Source organism: Vipera ursinii, assembly GCF_947247035.1.
Source record: "Vipera ursinii genome assembly, chromosome: 3".
NCBI classification, from domain to species: domain Eukaryota; kingdom Metazoa; phylum Chordata; class Lepidosauria; order Squamata; family Viperidae; genus Vipera; species Vipera ursinii.
The window spans coordinates 33,149,190-33,172,167 of record NC_139516.1 but is presented as its reverse complement, the minus strand read 5'-3'; the positions used below and the strand labels follow the sequence as shown (position 1 = coordinate 33,172,167).

At 36.8% G+C, this 22,978-nt stretch overlaps 1 protein-coding gene across 2 annotated transcripts in view; it reads left to right on the top strand.

Moving 5' to 3' along the window:
* The window catches only part of LOC310637566 (rho GTPase-activating protein 39-like), a 76,536-nt gene extending 55,161 nt beyond the window's left edge, over positions 1-21,375 (top strand). Inside the window, exons 3-11 of one of the 2 annotated variants that reach the window (XR_014491947.1) lie at positions 4,915-6,214; positions 7,890-8,442; positions 9,763-9,852; positions 12,241-12,314; positions 15,201-15,400; positions 15,987-16,078; positions 16,625-16,794; positions 17,078-19,594; positions 20,167-21,375. Coding sequence is in view for 1 of the 2 variants with exons in the window: in XM_083358046.1 (XP_083214172.1) it covers positions 4,915-6,214; positions 7,890-8,442; positions 9,763-9,852; positions 12,241-12,314; positions 15,201-15,400; positions 15,987-16,078; positions 16,625-16,794; positions 17,078-17,272 (2,674 nt within the window). In the remaining variant the exon portion in view is untranslated. Of the gene's footprint in view, positions 1-4,914; positions 6,215-7,889; positions 8,443-9,762; positions 9,853-12,240; positions 12,315-15,200; positions 15,401-15,986; positions 16,079-16,624; positions 16,795-17,077; positions 19,607-20,166 lie in introns of those variants that run through there. The other variant, XM_083358046.1, reaches the window with a different exon arrangement.
* The last annotated feature ends 1,603 nt before the right edge of the window (positions 21,376-22,978 follow it).

Below are 22,978 nucleotides of genomic sequence, written 5' to 3'. Positions count from 1 at the left end.
AGAGCTTGTTAAGGATTGTATGATAAAATGGGCCCAAAACATTCAGGAAGTTATTACAATGGACACGTGGGAAAAGATCTGGGTGAGGAATGTAAAATTCACTCAAGCTCAAAGTTTAAGAGAGAACTTTTACAAAATGTTTTATAGATGGCATCTAGATCCTAAAAAGCTTGCAAGTATGTATCCGAATTATCAGCCTAAATGTTGGAGGTGTGGTGATGAAGAGGCAACATATTTTCACATATGGTGGACATGTAAAAAGGTCAAGGCTTTTTGGATAAAAGTCTGGTGGAATATGCAGAAGATTTTTAAACGGAGGATAAAGTTTTGTCCGCAATTTTTTTTGTTGGGAATAATTGTTGACGCTACAGTTGTGGACTCTAAGTTGATGTTGAATTTAGTTACGGCAGCAAGACTTTTGATAGGTCAATATTGGAAGAAAGAGGAACTGCCGACTATACAAGAGTGGATTTTAAAGGTTTCCGACTTGGCAGAGATGGCGAAGATTTCGGCCTATTTGAAAGATTACTCGCAAGAACATTATATTATGGAATGGAGAAAATGGATTGAGTTTATCCAGAATAAGTATAGGGTCAAGAAGTTTTATCTAGCATTTGAATAAGTCTTCTTTCGTTTTCTTTTTTCTTTTTTTTTATTTTGTCTTCTATATATATTTAATAATGCTAAGTTTTGTTTGATCCTATATAAGTTAGAGAGTGATGGATTTTAGAATTTATAGTTGTTAGTATATGGTTGTTTATGATTGCCTTTTTATATATATATACCTTGTATTTAGCTCTGGGAAGTCCGGGGGGGGGGAGGGGGGTTAGGGGGAGGTGGGGGGGAGGAGGGAGGGGGGAGGGGGGGGAAGGGGGGAGGTAGGGAGGGGAGGAGGGAGGGGGAAGGGGGTTTTTTAAAGGAAAACTGTATTTTTAAAACTTTTCAATAAAAAAAAAATTATATTCGTCCCTGAATAAGTAAAACCCCAGTTAAAATTAAAATTAAAATTAAATTATAATGTTGAGCCTGGAACTGCACAGTCTGTTGCTTAAAGGAAAATAAACAGAACTATGTAGTAAGATATTGATAAAGCACAACTGAGATAGAAGTACAAACAAAATACTAGAAAGACTTAATATGGAAGGTTCATATAATCCATTTGAACAGCTGTCTATAACATTTTAACTACCCACTGATAATGAACAAAGGCAGCTATTCAAAACTGATGGAGCACCTGTCTAATAATCATGCATAACACAAGCTCTTTTGCAGTATGTCTCTGGTTGGCACCTATGACACTCTTTCTAACAGAAAGCTGGCAAGGCCTAACAGAATGCAGATGCTGGCAGCACTACTTTCTGCTGTTGGTATTGGGATGCATCTGTTCTAACCTTTCAATTTGTTACATGAATAACTCTCCAATTACAACAACATGACAGGTTCAAAAGGCTAGTAGAGAGCAACTTTAATAGAGGAAGGGAAAAGTAGTGCTTAAAATAGAAAGATAAGCAGGCTGACAATGTTGTGCAAGTAAAGCTTCAAAAGTGCCTTTATCCCAAGATTTTTGAGAGATGGAAACTAATATAGAAGCTCCCCCATATAAGATAACCAATACACTGCCTGTGTAATTTATAATTTATTTTTATATGTGTTTATTAAGAACATCTATCACTCAGCCAGTTGAAGAATCAGTAGCATGAAATGGATTGTAGAGATTAAAGTATGAATGCAAGCCAAAAATTGCAAGCATTTGGATAATTGGGTGACAGTTTGTAGAAATGCTGCAGAATCCTTTTTAACCTCAAAATATTTCCCACCTACCTTTTATATGTTCTTTTTCTCAGCACAAAACCTAGTGGAGTTTTGTCCAAATTTCAAGATGATATTTGTGACATATGCCTAATTCGTAATGTAGCGCAACAGTGCCATCTAAAGTATCTGATAAATCATCTCATGCTGGAAAGCTCAAATAGAAGGAATTCATTTTTTTTTATTTTTCCCCAAAGCTTCTCCCATACAATGCCTTCTAAAACTAATCATGCTTATCATTTAACCATAGGATTCTTCAGCCACTAGATAATTTTCTGAAATGATGGCTAGACTGGTGAATCAGAGACAGAGCATTTTGCTCGATTGGGCAAAGTAGCAGTCTTCTCTAGAAAGAAGAGGTCTTGCAGTTATCCTTCACATTCTAATGGCATTGAAGATACTACTTGGAAAAAAGAAAAAAGGAGGACTTCCTTCTGAAATCCTTGATCTTAAGTACAGACAATAGATAATTACACCAACTGGATGGATTTTATTTGAATTTTGTGTGTGTGTGTGGTGGTTAACTTTCTGTCTTATTTCTATTTTTTCCTTTTCTCAAATATACTTTTTATAGCTTAAGATTTATCTTAAAGTGGCTTAAAGATGTAATACTTTCTAGCACAGGGCTTTTCAACCAGTGGTACGGGTACCACCTGTGGTACATTGGCACCTGGCAGGTGGTACGCGACTATCCTAGAAAAGTAGCGGGGGAGGAGAATGAGCTGAACCGGTGGTAGCACCGCACAAGCCTCAGCGAGAGATGGCTGGAGCTGCAGGGCTGTCAGGGCTCAGTGGAAGCGCCAGGATCAGCACCAGGCTCCAGCTGGAGCTCGGCACTGATCCTGGCACTTTTGAGCCCAGAAGAAGTGCCGATCAGCTGGAATGCTGCAGCATCTCCAGCGTCTTGTGATTTACATTCAGATGCTTGGCAACTGATTCATATTTATGACAGTCTCAGTGTCCCAGGGTCATGAGAAGTGGCCAAAACCTGCTGCAACCACCCAGTAGATGGGGGGAATAAAAACCAAACACCCCCCCCCACCCCCACTACCAATCCTCAACAGAAATGCTCACAACAATGAAAACCTCAGACAGGAGGAAGAGCGCCGCCAGGCTGGCAGGCAGGTGTCTTGCTCAGCAGTGGTTTGGAGGGCACTTTTATCAGTGCCATTGTAACTTCAAACAGTCACTAAGCGAACTGTTGTAAGTCGAGGACTACCTGTACTTCATCACTTTTTTCCTTTTTTTTTTTTTTTTGGTCATCAAGTTTTTGACACCTTGCTAGGCAACTGGTGGTACTCCGATGTTGCCATATCCTAAAAGTGGTACAATGGGTGAAAAGGTTGAAAAGCCCTGTTCTAGCATTTTGTCTGTACTTGTGCTTTATCAATATCTTACTATATACTTATTTGACCAGCAACATAAAATAATAAAAAGGAAATAGAGGATAACAGATACAGTCAAGATCAACAAAAAAGAAATGGTTGTTAAAATTACAGTTAAAAAAATAAAAACAAATAGAAACTAAAGGAAAAAGAAAAAATAGTGCAGAAAAAACAAATAGAAAAATACAAAAGAAAGAAAAATAAAAATGTACTAAAGAAAAGGAAAAGAAATATAAAAAGAAATGACTTCCTCTTTATCACAACAAATATAAATAATTTTAGTAACTTTAGAACCTCGATCAAAGAAAGCAAATTCATACAGGTAGTTGATGACTTAACAACAGCTCGTTTAGTGACCATTTGAAACTACAAAGGGACTGAAAAAAAGTGACTTCTGACTATTTTTCACACTTAATGAGCATCTCCATGGTCACATGATCAAAATCTAGACACTTGGCAACTGACTCATCAATTGGAGTTTCCTGGGATCATGTGATCACCTTTTGTGACCTTCTGACAAGCAAAGTCAATGGGGAAGCCAGATTTACTTAACAACTGTGTTACTAACTTAACTGCACTGGTTCACTTTACAACTGTGGCAAGAAAGATTGTAAAATGGGGCAAAACTCACTTAACAAATGTCTCAGCAACAGAAATTTTGGGCTCAGTTGTGGTCCTACGTCAAGGACTACCTATATACCTTCTTTTTATTCTTAAAATCTTGATCTTTAATTTCTTCAAATAATGTCCTAGAGCTTGATTCCTTTTCGTTTTTTCTTTGTTCCTTCTCACAAAATTTTTCAAAGCTTCAACAAGTCTCCTTTGTAAATCTAATACAGGAAAGTTATCCAGGTCAATCTTTTGGTCTGATATTTGTATTTCCCTTTTAATTATTAAGATATCAGCCAGTTTCCTTTGTATGTGCAGTATAGTACCTTTTACCATGTCATTCTTGAGCCTGTCATTTTTAAATCTATTTTCAGATCAGTTTCAGACTTATCCCAGTAAAAATTGTTCTTCTTCCACAACAGTTTTTAAACACAGTCTCTCTAAAGAGGCAGGCACTGTTAAAATTAACTTCTGAGTCTATTGTTCAAAAATATTCAGTATGTCCATTGTTAAGATATTTTGCCCTGTATTAGTAAATAAAGTGTTCTTTAATTGTAATCTTTAGGGTTTTTTTGTTTCCTTCTAGTGTCAATCCTTCGGTCTCATTGTATCATGTTTTTTAAGAGAATTCAAAACAAAAGCATTTTCCCATGGAAAGCATTCTTATAATTAATTCCAAAATCTTATTTCAAATCCATCTGGACATGTCTGCTTGTAACTTTCCAACATTAAAGTTCTTATCACCCTTTTGATACTTATTCCAAAATAATTTTTAAAACTACTTAAACTTGTTTTTTAAATTTATTTCAGTAAAGATTGAATAAACTCACTCAGTACTGTAATTTCATTTACCCAGAAAAGAAATATGCACATGGAAAGATCTAGCTAATATAAAATACTCTGAACAGGTATTATTTCTCAAATTTCTCATATTTCTGTAATAGCTGTGACAGAAAATAGAAAATATTTTTGCAATGTAATTAGTGAAATTCCCTGCCTTTGTCCCAAGATATAAATAGCTTCAAACTTTTGGGGCACTTTGTAGGCTGACAAAACAATATTTTGTGTGTGTATTTGTTTTACTTTTTAACATTGTTTTTTTTTCCTACAGAGATACCCTTACAGGTTGGCAGCCTTTGCCAGGGACTAAAGCAGCCATGCTGGTCAAAGTTAATAGCCTAAGACAAGTAAATTCTTCCTCAAGCAATTCCTTTCAGATGCAAAACAATTCAGAAATCAGCAGCCAGGAATCAATGAATCCCAAAGCAGTTGTATATGCTCAGTCTATGGTCCCAAACTCATTAACTCAGAAATCTGCAGCTCCAATAGAGATAAAGCGTTCAATGAAAATTAAAAAGACAGAGAACGGAGGATTTTGCCTGGTATTAACTAATGGGCATACTCCTCAGCCTCCCTCAGGAAATCAGTTACAAAAATTGCCTGTATGTCCCAAATATGCTTCTCCGCCTCCAGTATATGATGAACCATCAATTGACTCCCCAATTTATGATGAACCTCCTATAGATATGGACATTAGAATTACAAATATGAATGGGACAACTCCACAGTTGTCTCCAAGCAATAGCTTAAATAAGAAGATGCAGCCAATTAAATTATTACAGCCTCCAAGTATACAGCAACACCAGGGTGGAAAAAATCATTTGAGAAACCCTTCTACAACAGAATATAGCCCTGTGGGAAAAGAATATATTAAACACATGGTCAACATTGACCAGTCATCCAAAAAAACTCATTCTACCACCATTGATGGCATTGATAAATCCCAGTTGGGTCAGCTTAGCTCTAGGGAGAGCTTCAAGCAGTCTTGGAAAGTTGTAGAAGCTAATGTTCTTAAAAATATGGAAGTCCATAATAGCCGGCAGAGCAGTCTTCAGGCTCAAGAATATCCTACAGTGATAAGTCAGCAAGACTCTGGCTATTCAACAGGTCCTTCTCCAAGTTTAAGAAAGAGAAAAGGAAGACGACATGCTGCAGGCCTGGGAAGACCTGGTTCTGTAGGCAGCAATAGCGAACTTACTGTGCTGAATGACAAGCTTATTGCAGAAATGCGTGCAGTGGTGAATAGATCTGCTGCCTACAGGGGGAGCAAAGGTAGTTTAGATGCAGAAATGCTAGACAACATGAATATGCCAGACGGTAATAAAATTAAGTTTCAATCAGACTATTTTAAAAAGTGTAACAGCAGGAACTCAAGAGATGATCTTACATCTAGTAACAGGTCATTATGTAGGCCTACAATGGAGTGTAAAGGCAGCCTCTCAAATGATCCAGCAATACAGCAAGATGTGGTGAGACAGAAGAGAACTTATGAAAAAATAGATTCTTTAGAAAAGAATGAGTCCAGCCTGATAAACCCATCATCATCAGACACAGCACAGTTATCAACACAGGTATTTATTAATATGAAACAATTTTAATCATAATCATGTTAGAGTATTTATTGTCAGGAGGTCAGGCATTTTGTAGCCCTTGAGATTGTGAAATCATCAGGTATACATTAACAATTATAACTTTTAATTTATAATTGAAACACGTTTGCATGCTTTATACTATGCTGGGAATCAAAAATTAATCTGTACCACTAGGTCATTATACAAGTTATATGGGTTTAATGCTATGATTAAAAGCATTGCTTCTTTTGTTTAATAGTTAACTATTAATGTGAAGTTTTATTCAATAATAATATTCCTCAGTTGGATACAATATACCACAATTAAGTCAAGATTTTCACTTTGAAAATGTAGATTGTCAAGACAAAACTAGCATTTTTATACACACACACACACATAGAAAGAGAGCATAAGAAAAATGTTATGCTGTAATTGTAAACATTTTATGCCAATTTATTGCCCTACATAGAATATTATTGATTTTGGGATATTTTTGCAAGAATGACAATTTTCTTATATTTTGCTAGGCATAATACATTAAATATTATTAAATAAATTAAATGAGACTTCTAACAATCTTATTGAAAAATGCCCGTACTCAAAATTGGTATTGGTTGCATATTTGGGATTGTTCATACAGTAGTGCTGTCAGATAAAAGATAATCCTTGACTTATAACTGGTTACTTAGCAACCATTTGAAGTTTCAGTAGGACCTCCCCCCCCCCAAAAAAAGCTACTTACAACCCAGCATCCTCACAGTTATTTCTCTTTATGACCAACGGCAGGGATGTTTAGCACCCTCACCCCCCCCACCTGTCTCCCAAAGCCACTCTATCCCTGAGTTACTCAGACCTTGACTTACTTCCCCCTCAGCCACCTGGAAAGCTTCAGGCCAGGTGCAGGTGCTACAAATTTGTGCAAAGGTGCTGCAACTTACAGACCTTAAGCTTGCTTCCCACCCAGCCACTCTGGGACTTGTGGGACTCAGCCTGCTTCCCAGCCTACTCAGGGCCCAGTAGCACCCAACCATTCTGTTTTTTGCAGCTTTTGGAAGAAGTACCCTGCTGATGCAAGGCTCACCTTTCCTCCTCATGGCAGCTTCATGCTATTCTGCAAGCAGGTGTGATTCTTGTGATATTTTGGAAACTCTGTTTTTAAAGAGGCTCCATTTTTAAGGTGGCTCCATTTTAAGGTCGAGAGCTAAAAAGCAAATAAAGTAATTAAACAATATAAATGTTGCTAAAGCAACTTAATATGAAGAGATAGTACTGAAAAACTACAATAGAGGAATTCCTTATGGCCAAGTCCTGTGTCTCAGAATTTTTGCAATAACTAATTTGAGCCAACCCTAAGAATTACAGCAATATGAGGAGGGAATTTTTTGCCTTATAGCAATGCCAGGATCCATTCCTGACGCTATTGCTCATTTATCAGCACCAAGTATTCCACAGTAGTTCTCTTTTTGCCAGTTCAAAGAAGTAAATTCTACAAGCAGTAATACAGGAATTGAGTCACATTCTTAGACTAGTCTAATGTTAGCCTTCTAGGTTTCTAGAATCAGATACTAGAGGTACCAGATGAAGAAAATGACCAAATTCAGCAATTTTTTTTCAAAGAAAATTATTAGCTCAGACACCTTTTCCATGATTTTTTTTTTGTCTGTTGTTTTTACAGTGCGGAACAATAGGGTCACATTCTCAAGAAGAGAACAGCATTCAATCTGGAACCAACATTGGATATCAGTTTCCCTTCCACACCATACGAAAGCCCATCTCCCAAAGCAGCATGTCTGACTGGGCTTCCAAAAATCTTAATATGCATACTCAGGGTATCTTTCGGCGGAGACTCTCCATTGCCAACATGTTGTCTTGGAATGGTGGCTCCATCAAAAAGCCAATGCTTATCACCAGTAACGACACCATCAAAAAGGAAGCTTGTGAAATATTTAAACTGATACAAATCTATATGGGTGACCGGCAAGCCAGAATGGACCACAATAATGTGGCTTTGATAACCGTCACCAAATGCTGGAGTATTCAAGGTTTACGGGATGAGCTGTACATTCAGCTAATCAGACAAACAACAGACAATATGTGCTACCAAAGTCTGGCACGTGGCTGGGAACTTATGGCAATTAGTCTTGCCTTTTTCTCCCCATCACCCAAATTTCAGTCTTACCTGGAAGGTTACATCTATCGTCACCTCAGCCAAATTACAGATGAAAATAGTAAGTGCTTTATTTAATAAATTACAGTATTTTAAACCCCTATAGGTGAAATAAAGTAAATTATAATAGGGCTAAGTTAGCATAATACAATGCAGAGCACATTAGTAAAGGTACTCAGGACCAAAGCTTGCTTTCTTTCCTATAAAATGAAATGCAATATTTGTTGCCCAAGAACCTGGGTTCTTTGGCCTAGGCCAGGGGTAGGCAACCTCGGCTCTTTTATGACTCGTGGACTTCAACTCCCAGAATTCCTGAGTCAGCATAGCTGACTCAGGAATTCTGGGAGTTGAAGTCCACGAGTCATAAAAGAGCCGAGGTTGCCTACCCCTGGCCTAGGCAAAAAGAAAAAGAAAATTCCTTGTAATGTTTAGTGAGCTTATTTCTCTTTAGATTTAATTATAGAGATTCAGTTTCATTAAAACAAAAAATGTTATATCTATAAAAGAATGTAACATTTTTGATAATGTTCCAAGAAATTATAAAGCTCCCACACTTGCATGTCACCACACTTTCACGTGACTGGGCAGCGTACACAATTAAAACAAAAAGTAAATCAACGTAATTCAGCTATTAAAACCAATTATTAACATTAAATTATGACATATATAAAAGTGCACTTGAGTCAAATTTAATTGCTAGTAACTATAGGAATGTTTTCTTGACAACAGTATGGAAGTTAATTGCCCTTACCTTTTCCAGGAAGTTTTTTCTACTGCCTAGTTTACAGTCCCTGGAATTGCTTGGTAATCTCCCACCCAAGACCTAAGAGGCCTAATCTTGTTTAGCTTTTGAGCTCAGACAAAATTGTTTACCTATCTAGGCAAATATAATTAATTGCCATATGTTTAAAGTTTTAGGCTGAATGCTGGAAAAAAAAATGGATGTTCATACAAGGAAGTTTTTTTTCATTCTTTGGTATTCTGAGGTTTACTGAATGCAAATAATTAGAAGTCTCTCTTATATCCCTGGATTCTGATAGCATTAAGCCCCGATAGAACACAATTCATGCTGGTTTGAAAAGTTTGGGGAAACAAATATTTCAGATATTCTTAGACAAAATAATAATTTGAAAAAATATTTTAAATTCAAAAGTCTTTCCGATTGTATACATTGTTCAAATAATTTGTGAGACATTACGTTTTGGTCCTTAGACTCATGCTTCTGATTGTGATGTATAAAGAAAAACAACAGATACATATGGGCAAAACATTTCACAGGAAGGTGCACTTTGGATTCATTCAGTGAAGCGATGCTGTGAAGAGGATAGTGAATATTTGACTATCTTGCCATCACTCAATTAAAAATACTTTGTATTTTCAGTTACCCAACGCATAAAGGAACTTCTGGATCTGAAAAACAAAAAGAACTCAAAATCCAGGAAAAAGAGAAAACAAAGCACAGAGGATGAAGGTAAAACATATAAGAAAACAAAAGTCAGCATACAGTATATTTTTGTTTGGGTATCACAGATTTCTGGCACACATTATTGCAGTTGTTTGTACTTTAATATAGGTACGTACAGTCTGGAGCATATGCAAGAATCAGCAATACAGAAATAGAAACAAATGCAAAATGAATTACTATAAAATTTATTTTGTTATATTATTCATTATTCTGTGGAATATTTTATATAGTAGTCTAATGTAGTAACATTTCATCTGTAGTGTTCCAATCTCACAACTCTGAGATTAACTATAAATAAATACTATCTCAATCTAGGGTCTCATTTCAATCTCACAACTCTGAGATTAACTATCAATAAATACTGTCTCAATCTAGGGTCTCATTTATTTCAACAGAACGTGTAGCCCAGGGGTCAGCAACCTGAAACAGTGAAAGAGCCACTCGGAACCGGTTCCCTCACAAAAGGAAAAACTGGGAGCCACAAAAAATGTGTGTGTATGTTCGTACATGCACGCATGCGCAGAACAGGGTTTGACTGAAGAGTGGAGCCAAGGCGAGATATGCACCTACCCTGCATATTTGAATTGATTGGTTGAACTTTTTTAGTCCCACTTTTTTTTTTGGACTGCACATGGCAGAGGACTGGGAGCCGCAGCAGACAGCTGAAAGAGCCGCATGCGGCTCCGGAGCCACAGGTTGCAGACCTGTGGTGTAGCCAAATAAAAACACATTGGGTTGCAACCTTACTTTGATAAAGCAGTTGAGAACTTTCCATCCAGATGGGATCAGTTATAATTATTGGCCCCAAGCCTCAAAAAAGTCCAGCAAAAATGCTAACTTGGTCTTACTTCTTTTCTGTGCAGATGGTCATCTTTTTCTATTTCCTTGTAGTTTTGGAATATAAATTCAGTCTGATAGCTAATGCCTACTTTTAAAAATCCTAATAAAAAATAAGTTCAGGCAGCTTCTGCTGTGTCACAGCCTTACCTACTAAAATATTTTTTCCATTGAGTAAGTCTCTCTCTCTCTCTCTCTCACACACACACACACACACACACACACACACACACACACACACCTATATTCTACCTAGATAATTTTCGTTGTTCTTATTTAGAAAAGTGTTTCACTTGATCTTAAGACTGTTGGTATCTGTTGGTATGTTTTACTCTTTGAACAATTTCCGATTATTTTAATGTATTGTCTTGCATCAAATGTAATATTAGTCAATACTATGAGAATTAAGTGTTCAGCCGAGTGATGGCTCAAGGGAAGAAACTGTCCCTGTGTCTAGTTGTTTTGGCATGCGATGCCCTATAGCTGCATTCTGAGGAGAGGGAGTTGAAATAGTTTATGTCCAGGTTGTGAGGGGTCTGTAGATACTTTCTCAGCCCTCCTTCTGACCAGAGCAATATTATATAAGATTAAAGGCCTTTTTACCACCATTTTCCTCACATTAAATAATATAAATAATTATGCGAAGCCCCCAATATGATATCAAACAACAGCACATTTTTGAGAGAGGAGGTTTCTGATGTTGGAGATAGCGTGCAGCTATTATAACCAAGAGTCATTGATACTTTTATCTTCATAAATCAGTTTAATCCCTTTTTGAATTCTTTTGTATTAGTAATCCTCTCCAAATTTATGCTGGTTAATTTATGAAATTTCTTATTTGCTTTATTAAAATTGCTTTATTTTGTTTTTCCTGAGTCTTCAGTCTATCAGATTCAGTATATAATTGAGATTTGTTGGATAATCCTTGGGTGGCTCATTTTCCCCTATTTTATGTATAGTTTTATAAATGTTTTTAAACTAAAATTACCTAAATGTTTTGGACTTCCCATATAGGAAATTTCTTCAAATCTACTGTAGCTTTTCCAATGTATGATATCCTTTAGAAATAGCTTAGAGTTGGGAGAATAAATGGTCTAGTTATTAGCACTGCGTTCCGTGTGCCTTTGGCGTCTAGTCATGCCGGCCACATGACCACAGAGACGTCCTTGGACAAGCGCTGGCTCTTCGGCTTTGAAACGGAGATGAGCACCGGCCCCTAGAGTTGGAAATGACTAGCACGCATGTGTAGGGAAACCTTTACCTTTACACCAAAAGATGTAAGATTTTCTCCTAGGTCAAACTGCCAAAATTGAATTACGTATATGGAGAAAATACTTTGAGAAAACAAAACAACTGCAAAACTATTTTTTGGAGAAATCTGTCCAAAATTTCAACAATATTTCTGTGTTTCTATGAATGTATGTAGAATTCTTAATATTTTATGATAAAGGCAAGGTTGAGGGTTAGAGAAGATGTACAGATATTCATGCTCTTGGATCATTTTCTTTTTAAAGGAGTTTTCCAAGGCCACTCTAATTTGTTCATTTTATCTGCTAGGTCTACCAATCAGTACTTATGCCAGGTATTGTTACAGAAAACTGCAAAAAGTAGCAATCACTGGAGGCAAAAAAGTGAGTAATTTGAAATATCCTTATTTAATTTAAATGAATACTTTTTTATTTTTTCCTTCTTTGTCACTATAACTATTGAGATTGCTTTTATCAGCAATGAGAATAAATAGACTAAAAAGTGCAGATGTACATTCTTATTGTACTACTATTAAGGAACTGAAAACAAAATCTGAAACATTTTGCTGGATCTTCTTTATGGAAAAAATATGGAAGGAAATAAAAATAAAAATGAGAAGGAATATTAAATATAATCATGTTTGGGCTTCTTTTAAATATGTTGAATAGACATGCTAAGATACTTTAGCTGTCAGAATTAACTTTCTATAAGATTTTGTATTGGTAACTACTAGCAATTAGTGTTGAAAGTATGGAGTCAGGGAGAGCAGTGTTTTGAATCAGAATCGGTATGTTGCAGCTAATTCTGTGGATGCTGCCATCATGTTTGGAGTTTGCATAAAAATTCACGCAAATTGCCACTGACACAATCTATGATAACTTATTTTCAGAGTATCAATGTTTTGATGGAGTAATTGAACTCAACATCATATTGTACTTTTGGAAATACAGTAAAGATAAACAATATATGTGAAAAAGAGCTCTTTTTAAAGTTGAAATTAATTTGTCAAGTTCAAAAAGGCAAAAAAGCACTAGTTGAACAAAACAGAATGAACAAAACATCTAATCTCCTTTCAGCTTTTGAGAGGAGAAAAGGAAAGGAAAAGAAAGGCATAATCCCAGTCTTGATGTAACATGAGAACTTTGAAAAAGCATTTACATATATTTCCATGCTAGCTAAAGTTAATTAAGTTCCCTGGTTAATGATATGAAAGCAGCAATGTGTTGGGTTACAAAGTAGAGTTTAGATTAGAGATCTGCACTTGCATATAATAAGATACTTCGGGTAAAATTGGCCTGGTTGAACTTGTGACATACTGATCAAGATTTGCCAAAACTGATTACACATAGTCCTCATCATTGGTCATTTAACAATTGTTTGAATTTATGAATGATGTCAAAAAAGCTACTTACAGCTCAAACTTGAAGTTATGATTGCCACACATCCCCTGCAGTCATCTGATCTCATTGCAGGCACTTAGCAACTTGAGTATCCCATGGTCATGTGACCATGATTTGCAATGTTTGTTGCTGCTTTCTGGCAAAAAAAACCCACCCACCCACCCATTCGGAAGAATGGATTCTTTTAACAACTATGTGATTTGCCTAATACATGGTTGTCAAACTCACGACGTCACGTGACTTATCATGACATATTGCGACTTTTTTCTCATTGCCGGCAATGGGGTGGGTGCGGTTTTAGCATGACACATCCGGCCTACGGGCCAGCAGTTTGACACCCCTGGCATAATAGCTGCAGTGATTCACTTTACATGTGTCATAAAAATGCTCAAAAAATTGAGTCCAGTCATGTGGTGCCTCGACTTATGACCACAACAACTAATCTATACTTTCTCTTCCTTACTGAAAAACATTAGCAACGTTAAACAGTAAAGATCAATTTATATGGCCCCATCTGAGGATGATCATGTCAAGTTGAAAGACTGACTTGAAATGTAAGAATAATAAACGATAAAGAGTAAGAATTAATTATAACAAAAAGGACCTATCTTTATCTATGAAACTAAGAGAAACAGAAGATCTGTATGAAAGTGCACTGATTTTATTTGTTATGACAGCTTATTTGCCACTTTCCAGAGATTCTGACCAGTTTACAGCATCCAAAGAATAAAATTAAAACAAAAAAAGAATCACTACAGTAATACTCAATCAGTCAATTCCCTACTATTTGTGGGTAGCATGAACTTTATATTGTGAAAAAAGGCAATAAAGTGGGAATGGTTGAACTATCAGGGTTAAGCTGTTCTGTTGTAGGAGGTGCATAACTGAAGGAGCTAAGCTTGGGATACCAAAGATGGCATTCCTTTGGTAATGAGACTGAACAAATCTTCTCCCCAGATATTACTAGACAAGCAGATCCAACTCAGTAATTAGGCCCTGAGCCACATATAACTTTAAAAGTGACTATCAGCACCTTGAATTGCACTAGAAGTTAATTGAGAGTTAGTACAACTTTCAGAATAGTGGTATGAAAAAATACAGTAAGGTGATTTGCTCATTTAAAGAAAATGAAACAAAGATGTACACAAAGCAAGAGTGAATCGGTCAAGAAGGGGAAGACCAAGAAATTTGTGACTGGGTAAAGTTAATAAGATCTTCTATAAACAAAAGTTTAAAGACGAAATACTATGTATAAAGTGTAGCATGTGTGTAGTGGAAGCCAATAGCCTTCACAAAGATAGAAAGCTATGGAAAAAGTATAGTGGGGTGTTTTTTTGCATAAATTCCCTTTTAGCTATATTTCTTGTTATTATTTCATTCCTTTAATTCCTTGACTTAAGCTTTTTTCTTATTCTGCATAACATTGCATATTCCAAAGAGAAATTTTGTGATGGGGGGTGTGTGTGTGTGTATGTATGTATGTGTGTACACACATATATATACACACACACATATACATATACACATACATATATACATACATACACGTATACTTATATATATATATAAACACACACACACACACACCATACATATATTCCTTCAAAAGTTGTCAAATGGTATTTTCCTAAAAAGAAAAATCATGGGTATATTCAGTATCCAATTTTGTATCTTTTTTTAAAAAAAAAACAATTTCAAATAGCCTTTCTTTTGAAATCCCAATCTTTTTTCTTCTGATAATATTTTTCAAAGGTTATAAAAATGCTTTTTTGTCTGACCATTCTACCTAAATGGAAGCTGAAGTACAACATCCTTCTAACCCATTGAAAGTTTATTTAGGGTTTTTTAAAAAAAATCTTGTTCTTACAGGGTCTTCGGAAGCCTACAGTTGAGGAGATAATTCATGCCAAGAATGCTATTGTGACACCTTCATTGTTTGGCAGCTCACTGGAAGAAATCATGTCACGGCAGCAGGACATGTATCCAGACAACAAGCTGCCCTGGGTACAAACACAGTTGTCTCAGCAAGTACTGCGACTCGGGGGAGAACAGACTGAGGGAATATTTAGGTGAATGTCTAACTCAGCTGTTTAAATGATGCACTAGTGACAGCCATCAGCACTAGATCATTCATCTATATTTGATCACACGTCATATTTCTTCTTCTTGAGAGTAGGTGTCTAAAATTTCATTAGAATTTTAGAACAATATATACTTATAGGAAATGCAAGCATCATACAAGCTTCTCCTTCCAAACAAGTGCCTTTATACTAGTACTTGAGAGGGAGGGAAAGGAAGGAAGGAAGGAAGGAAGGAAGGAAGGAAGGAAGGAAGGAAGGAAGGAAGGAAGGAAGGAAGGAAGATTTCCAATGCTCCTTGTCAGACTGTACAAGGAAGCTGGCAGGAAATTGGAAATCACTCAAAATGCATTTTAGGCTGCTATTAGTTATTCTGTTTTTCTGTTTAGGTAAGAAAATATCTGTGAAACAATGACCCCACAGGTCATGGGTTGTCTACTTACTATTAAATATGTATCTACCTGTTAGAATTGCTCCAGATATTTCTTATTTGTGATGCTAATTGCACTTTCTTCTGGATGTGTATGATTTTCTGCCTTTGAAATTCAGCTTCTTTGTTGTCTGTCTATGCTTTCAGAATTCCTGGTGATATTGATGAAGTCAATGCTCTAAAACTACAGGTGGATCAGTGGAAGATTCCTAACAACCTTAGTGATCCCAATATACCAGGTATGGAGAAATAAGAGAACAGCAAAACTATTGAAAATGTAGTTGGACATCTCAGTTTGGTTAGTAGTTTTAAGTTGTAAATATATATCTCCTATTACGTCTCCTGTCTATTTCAGTTTCTACAAAACTTTTGGTAATTGCTTCTGAAGAGAACATTTGCTACCCTAAGCCTTTCTGTTCATGATTTATGTCCTGTGATTGTCAAAAGCCTGAACCAGTGGAACTCAATATATGGTGCTGTTTTTCATTTTAGAAAGGATAGAGTCAGTTGTTTTATTTATCTAGAAAGAGGAGGAAAGTGTATTGTGATTACTCAGGGATCCACTTTGGAACAGTAAGCACCACATATTATTTATACATTTATGTACTTACATTATTGCTAACACATCAAAGCAGTTTATATTAAATCACAAAAATATAATAACCACATTAGCAATTCTAAGATAGTATAAGCATGGTACACAAACACAGATATATAAAGTTGGTAAAACAGACAGCATGCTATAATTGTTGTAAATATCTCTGGGTTGTTTCTTGTCCTTGAAGCTTCTTTGTTAAAGCTGTGGTACCGGGAACTAGAAGAGCCTGTCATCCCACAACAATTCTACAAGGAATGTGTCAGCAACTATGAGAATCCTGATGCTGCAGTGGCTGTAGTTGAACTTCTGCCAGAGCGCAATAAATTGGTCTTATGTTACCTCATCCACTTTTTACAGGTACAAAGATATAGAATGTCTTAGCAGGAGTCATTCTAAAAAAGCAGAATCTATACGTTTGTTCTAGTTGGGGATGCATCATTTCACATTGCATTTGCAGACTTTATGAAACACCAATCTAAATTTCTTCTATCGTCAGCCTTCAGTGCAAGGCTGTGTACAGTGATTCCATTGTCTTTCTGAACATTTTCCTTTGAGGAGCTAGAGAAGCTAAGTCACCTTGCCTGTGACCAAACCTTTTATTTTTCCTCTTTATTTGAGCTGTGTTTTATTTATTTTGCAGATTTTTGCCCAGCCAATCAATGTAGGCAAAACCAAGATGGATGTAAACAACTTGGCTATGGTGATGGCTCCAAATTGTCTACGATGCCAGTCTGATGACCCCAGAATCATCTTTGAAAATACCCGCAAAGAGATGTCTTTCCTGCGCATGCTGATTGTACACCTGGACACCAGTTTCATCAAAGGAGTTATGTGAAGGATTGGTTTCTGGCAAGACAGTGTGAAAAGAGCAATTATTTGGTTCCAGCATTTCCTTTTTGGAGCCTCACATTGTTTCCTCTAGAGTTTCCATGATCCTACAGTGTTTTGTGATGCTTTTATTTACTTATGCTGATAGTAAGTTTGATGAATCTTCAACAATCCCCAAATGATTCTAATCAGAGACCATACTAGAAAGAGTTTTGAGGCACTAGAGAACAAAATGTTAGATCATGCTCTGGGCCAGTCCTAAGACCTACAGTAGTTGTTTCCAGCAGCTCTGTGTATGCAAAGCCCAAATGTTGTATTGCTTGCACTTCACTGAGGAATCTTAGTGAAATTAAAAGTGGAATTGTCTGTTGGAAGCAAACTGTTTGCTGATACTAGGATTTACTTCTGTCGCCTGAAGATCCAATACTTCACTAGCCATGTCTCACTTCAGGTAAGATTGTTACTTCAGGCTGCTAAAGTACATATTCTGCTTGGTTCTGCCATTCAGATCGCTGACTGCTTTCTTCACAACAGCTTCTCTAGTATGTTTTCTGCTTTTCAAGGACAATTCTCTTACCAAAAATAAGTTTTGAAGCAGCAGATAAGTTGTAGCTTGTGAGACAGGATGACTCTTGCTATGCCTGAGGATATCCTACTACTGAAGTTCCAAGCATCAATATTGTCCAAAAATGAAATTTTGAATTGAATATTGGTACATAACAAAACAGCAAGAAAGTGAAACTGTATATTTCCCTTGTTTTGTCAACAGTAAGTCAGTAAATCGTAAGTCACTTTTAGCTTGTTTACTCCTATATTGTTTGGATTAGATGATTCAAACTCAAGAAATCCTTGAATTTCTTTAATTCAAAATCACTGCAATCTAAGTAACTTGTGGTTGGGATTTCTTTAGAATGGAGATTTATCCAGTAGGATAAATTGCAGTGATTATGGCCTCTTCCAACATAAATTAAAATCAGGTACTGAGGTGCTATAAAGCCTTTTAGAGGAAACATGAATAACTACTTAAAGGTTCCTGCCAATGTCAAGATTTTGTGTTCTATTTCCCATTCAGCCTAATTTAAGCAGACAGCTAGAAGCATTGATTATCTTTTAAAACATTGGATTAAAGGAAGCTGTAAGGTGGAGAGATTTAAGTGAATAAAAAGTGCAGGATTGGAGAAAATTAACTGTTCTTCCCTTTATCACTTTCTAAATATCGTCAGTGTGCTCTTAGATGCAGAATGAAAGAGGGAAAGCCAAATTATATCTGTTTTGTTTTCTCCCTGACCAGTAGCAATTTCAGAAATATAATTTGAGTTGAGACTACAGTACATAGAAGAAAATATGTTTCCCAGTTCTCCAGTCAAAATCAAATCCCTACTACCTCCCACAACTGCATATTAAATAAAAAAATGGAGAGCTCCAAATACAAATTTCTGCATTATAACTATTAAATGGTATAACGCTGTCTTACTCTGGATTTCATTCTATTCTTGCCTAAACGTCTCAGAAAGACTGCTGTTCTCTTTGTTCTTTCTGTTCCTGGAACACATGCTGAATAGGAGGAGGACTGATGCTTCAGTCCTGCTTCTTTGTTTGTTCTTATACTGCAAACACATCCCAGAATCCAAAGCTTTCAGTGTTCCTTTATGTTATTTTGGAAGTGACTTTATTTCTTTCATCAATCTTCTGGACAGAATAACAGGCTTAAATTTTTTGGAAAGAAAGTGGGAATAGTCAGGGAAATAATATAATGGAAAAACAAAAATCAACTTTGTTAATTTTTACAAGGTGGTGTTAAGAGCAATTCCTGTGCCAGTAAGAATGGGATTTGTCCTAGACATATTAGTATTTCCAAATCACTGGTTAGTATGATCTAACTGGATAAAGAAATATATATTTTCCTTCTATTGCCATAAATTATGATACTTATTAGAAGGTTCTCACATATTAATGGAATTAACATTTACTGTTTCCTGTTTGAGTCAGTTCTGCTGTAAAATTAGATCCTTTAAGACAGAGGTGTCAAACTGCCGGCCCACGGGCCAGACGCTTCATCTAGAAGCCGCGCCCACCCCATTGCCGGCAATAGCAAAAAGGCTCCATTATGTTGTGCGACATCACGTGACGTCACGAGTTTGACTTGTCTGTTTTAAGATGATCTATGTTGTAATGCCAAAGTCTTTGTTCACTCTTTCATCTCATAGTGTTTTTTGAGATTTAGCTGTTTTTCAGGTGACAATTCAAGGTATCTGGAAATATTAATTTCTAGATTCCAAATAAAGCCATCTTCTGAGAGTGTTATGAGTGTATATACTTCTATGCAGTAGTGCATGGATTATCCTAGGGCACGGGTCGGCAACCCGCGGCTCCGGAGCCACAAGCGGCTCTTTGAGCCATCTCCTGCGGCTCCCAGCCGCCCGGTGCGTGCGCACCTCTTCGAACGGGCAGCGGTGCGCGCGCACCTCTCCAAATGGAGAGTGGCACCGCCCGTTTGGAGAGGTGCGCGCGCACCTCTCCGAATGGGCGGAGGTGCGCGCGCACCTCTCCGAACGAGCGGAGGTGCGCGCGCACATCCCCAAACCTTTGGAGAGGTGCGCGCACACCTCCGCACGAACGGGCAGCGGCGCCGCTCTTTGGGAAAGCTGTCGTGGCACGTTTGCAGGCTGCCGAAGGCGGTAGCTCTGCAAACGGGCCATCGCCGTCGCGCAACCGGGAACTGGTTCCATCACACATAAAAAATGGCAACCGAGCGCGTCTGCGCATGTGCAAAAAAACCCATTTTGCGCATGCGCAAAATGTTTTTTGCGCATGTGCGTGCGTGCATGGACGCACGCAGCTCCCACTTTTTTTTATGTGTGATGGAACCGGTGGTTCCCAGTGGCTCTTTTCCTTTTTCAGGTTGCCGACCCCTGTCCTAGGGTAAGGGGTATACTATTTGCGGACTCTTACAGATAGAGTATTGCAGCGTTTGTCACTCCAGTTTCCTCCAAATAGGTAGATTTTATTTCCCAGAATTATCTAAATAGTACAACTGTGGCTGAAACTTCTGAGAATTGAATTGTCACATTTCAGTTTTGGGGGGGGGAACTGGAGTAAGGCAATATGTCACATATCTATTTCAACTATGTTATCAGGCAGACATAAGTGATGCCCATGTATCTGTACATAATTGATAGTTTGAACCTAAACCCAAAATCCAGGCATTGATTATGATATATTTTCTTATCTTACTGAAAGTTTCATTTGATGTAGTCGATTAGCCTGAGATTTCTGAGGAGTTAAGTGCTGTTCAGATAGGCTTCTCTACCAAAATTTGGCCAGTACTCTTGATACAATTTGAAATAAGGTCTTAATTCTAAGTAATAAGGATTAGAATCCTATTCATTTGTATTTGGAGAAAGCCCCATTTAAACTCAGTGGAATTGACTTCTGAGTAAACGTGCTAGTGACTGTTAAAATATTGGGTTGTATCTAACATAATCCTTTCACCACTGTACACTACTGACAGATCAAATTCAGAATTATTTTTGCAGCTTCTGGGTATCCTCCAGATCTGTTTCATAAGACAAGGAGAGAAATAGAAGTGATTGCTGTTTGAGGAGAAATACATTCACACATAACAGATGTAGTCCATCATAATTTTCATATTTATCAGAGTTGCCAAAACAAGAGTTTCTTGAGTCTATTTCTATGACTATGTAGGAGACTCTGGATTTCCTTAGACTGGTTCTGTTTGTGCTGTACGTTTTCTATACTGCATCTTTGTACAATGGGAAATATTAACCAATATGCAAGGTGTCATATACCTACCCTACTTTTTTAAATTTTGTATTTATTGTTTTAAGGTGTTCTCTGATGCACACAATTCCAGGTTTAAACACTGCTGACAACTAAAATATTATGAGTAATTGTTATAATCCTTTCCCCCCAGCACTACACTATAATCCAAACATAAACTGACTATTCTATAATAATGCTTTGCTCCACCCCTTCTGGGCAGCAAAATAGGTTAAAAATTACACTGGATTTTCCCCAACATACTTGTAAATGTGAATCTGCAAAATATACTGTCTGTTGTTGTTAAATAATAAACATTTGGGTCATTACACCTGGTATTTTGAAAATGTGTTCATTTATTTGTAGCTTTAGATCCATTTTCCCCAAACGGGTAGCCTTTAAATATGTTGAACTATAACTCCTAGTATTCCCAATCTGCCTTGGCCATAATAGCTTTAAAATCTATACGTTATCATCCTATGCTTATGAAGGGCACAAAATCAGATAAAGTTAAGTTCATTGCGCTATGACTAAACCAGTATTCGTATTATTCTGGATTAGTATAATTTTACCTGTAAGGTTGAATCCAAGTGTATCAGATCAGTCATCTGAACATTTCACCATGATTATTAAAAGTACTTTCAGGTTTTTAGTCCTGTATTTAGTCCTGTATTTGTTTCTACTCATAATAGGAGCTCATTTGCTGCCATATGCAAAGTAACCCTTATAGAATAGAAATATATAGAAATGTTATTTTTTGCTTTCAGCTTCATGTTTATAGTAATTTTTACTTAAATATATGAATATGTCACTGAAGCTGATCCAGTAGCTCATCTGTAATCAACCAACAAGAATGTGATCCAAGTATAAATGACAAAATCTCTGGCAGTACATGGAGCGTTCGATTTACAACAGTTCATTTAGTGACCATTCGAAGTTAACAGTGGTATTGGAAAAAGTGACTTATGACCATTTTTCACACAACAGTTGCAGCATCCCCATGTTCACATGATCAAAATTCGCATGCTTGGCAACTGACTCATATGTATGATGGTTGCTATGTCCTGAGGTACGTGATCACCTTTTGCCACCTTCTGACAATCTGAGACAGATTGAAATAACTACTAAATCCTATAGTGCCATCCTTTTAAAAAAGAAAAATCTCACTAGCCCTGAATTATATGTATATTTGGCATTTTTGACATACTGTTATAAATATGACATCCTTTAATACAGGTAGTATTCAACTTATAACCATTTATTTAATTACTGTTTGAAGTTACAATGGTGCTGAAAAAATGTCTTACAACAGGTCCTTGCACTTACAATAGTCAAAGTGTCCCGTATTCACATTACTACAATCTAGATCAGGGGTGTCAAACTGCTGGCCCATGGGCTGATTTCATCATACCGAAACTGCGCCCACCCCATTGCTGGAAAAAGTCACGATATTTTCACGACACGTCACTTGATGTGGCAAGTTTGACACCCGCGATGTAGATGGTTGGCAACCAGTTTGCATTTATGGTGCTTGCAGGATTCTGGGGCCACATGATCACCATTTACAACCTTTCCAGCTGGCTTTAAGCAAGCAAAGTCAATGGGGAAGCCAACAGGGAAGGTCTGTATTACTCAACCATTGTGGTAATTAGCTTAATAACCCCAGCAAAAAATTAAAATCAGGTGTGGTTACATGATGTCTCAGTTAACAATTGCACTGCTTAATAAATTTTCTGGTCCCATTTGTGGTTGTAAATTGAGGATTACTTATAACAAAGGATTTTTCTTCATTTCCCCTTAAAATTTGCTAATTATTTTATGATATGCTGTGAAATGATAGATATTAAATGACTTGATGGCTGTATTCATGCAGCACAGTATGCCATGGTTTTGCTTAACTGTGGCTTATTAGAAAACATAATTGTCAAGTATA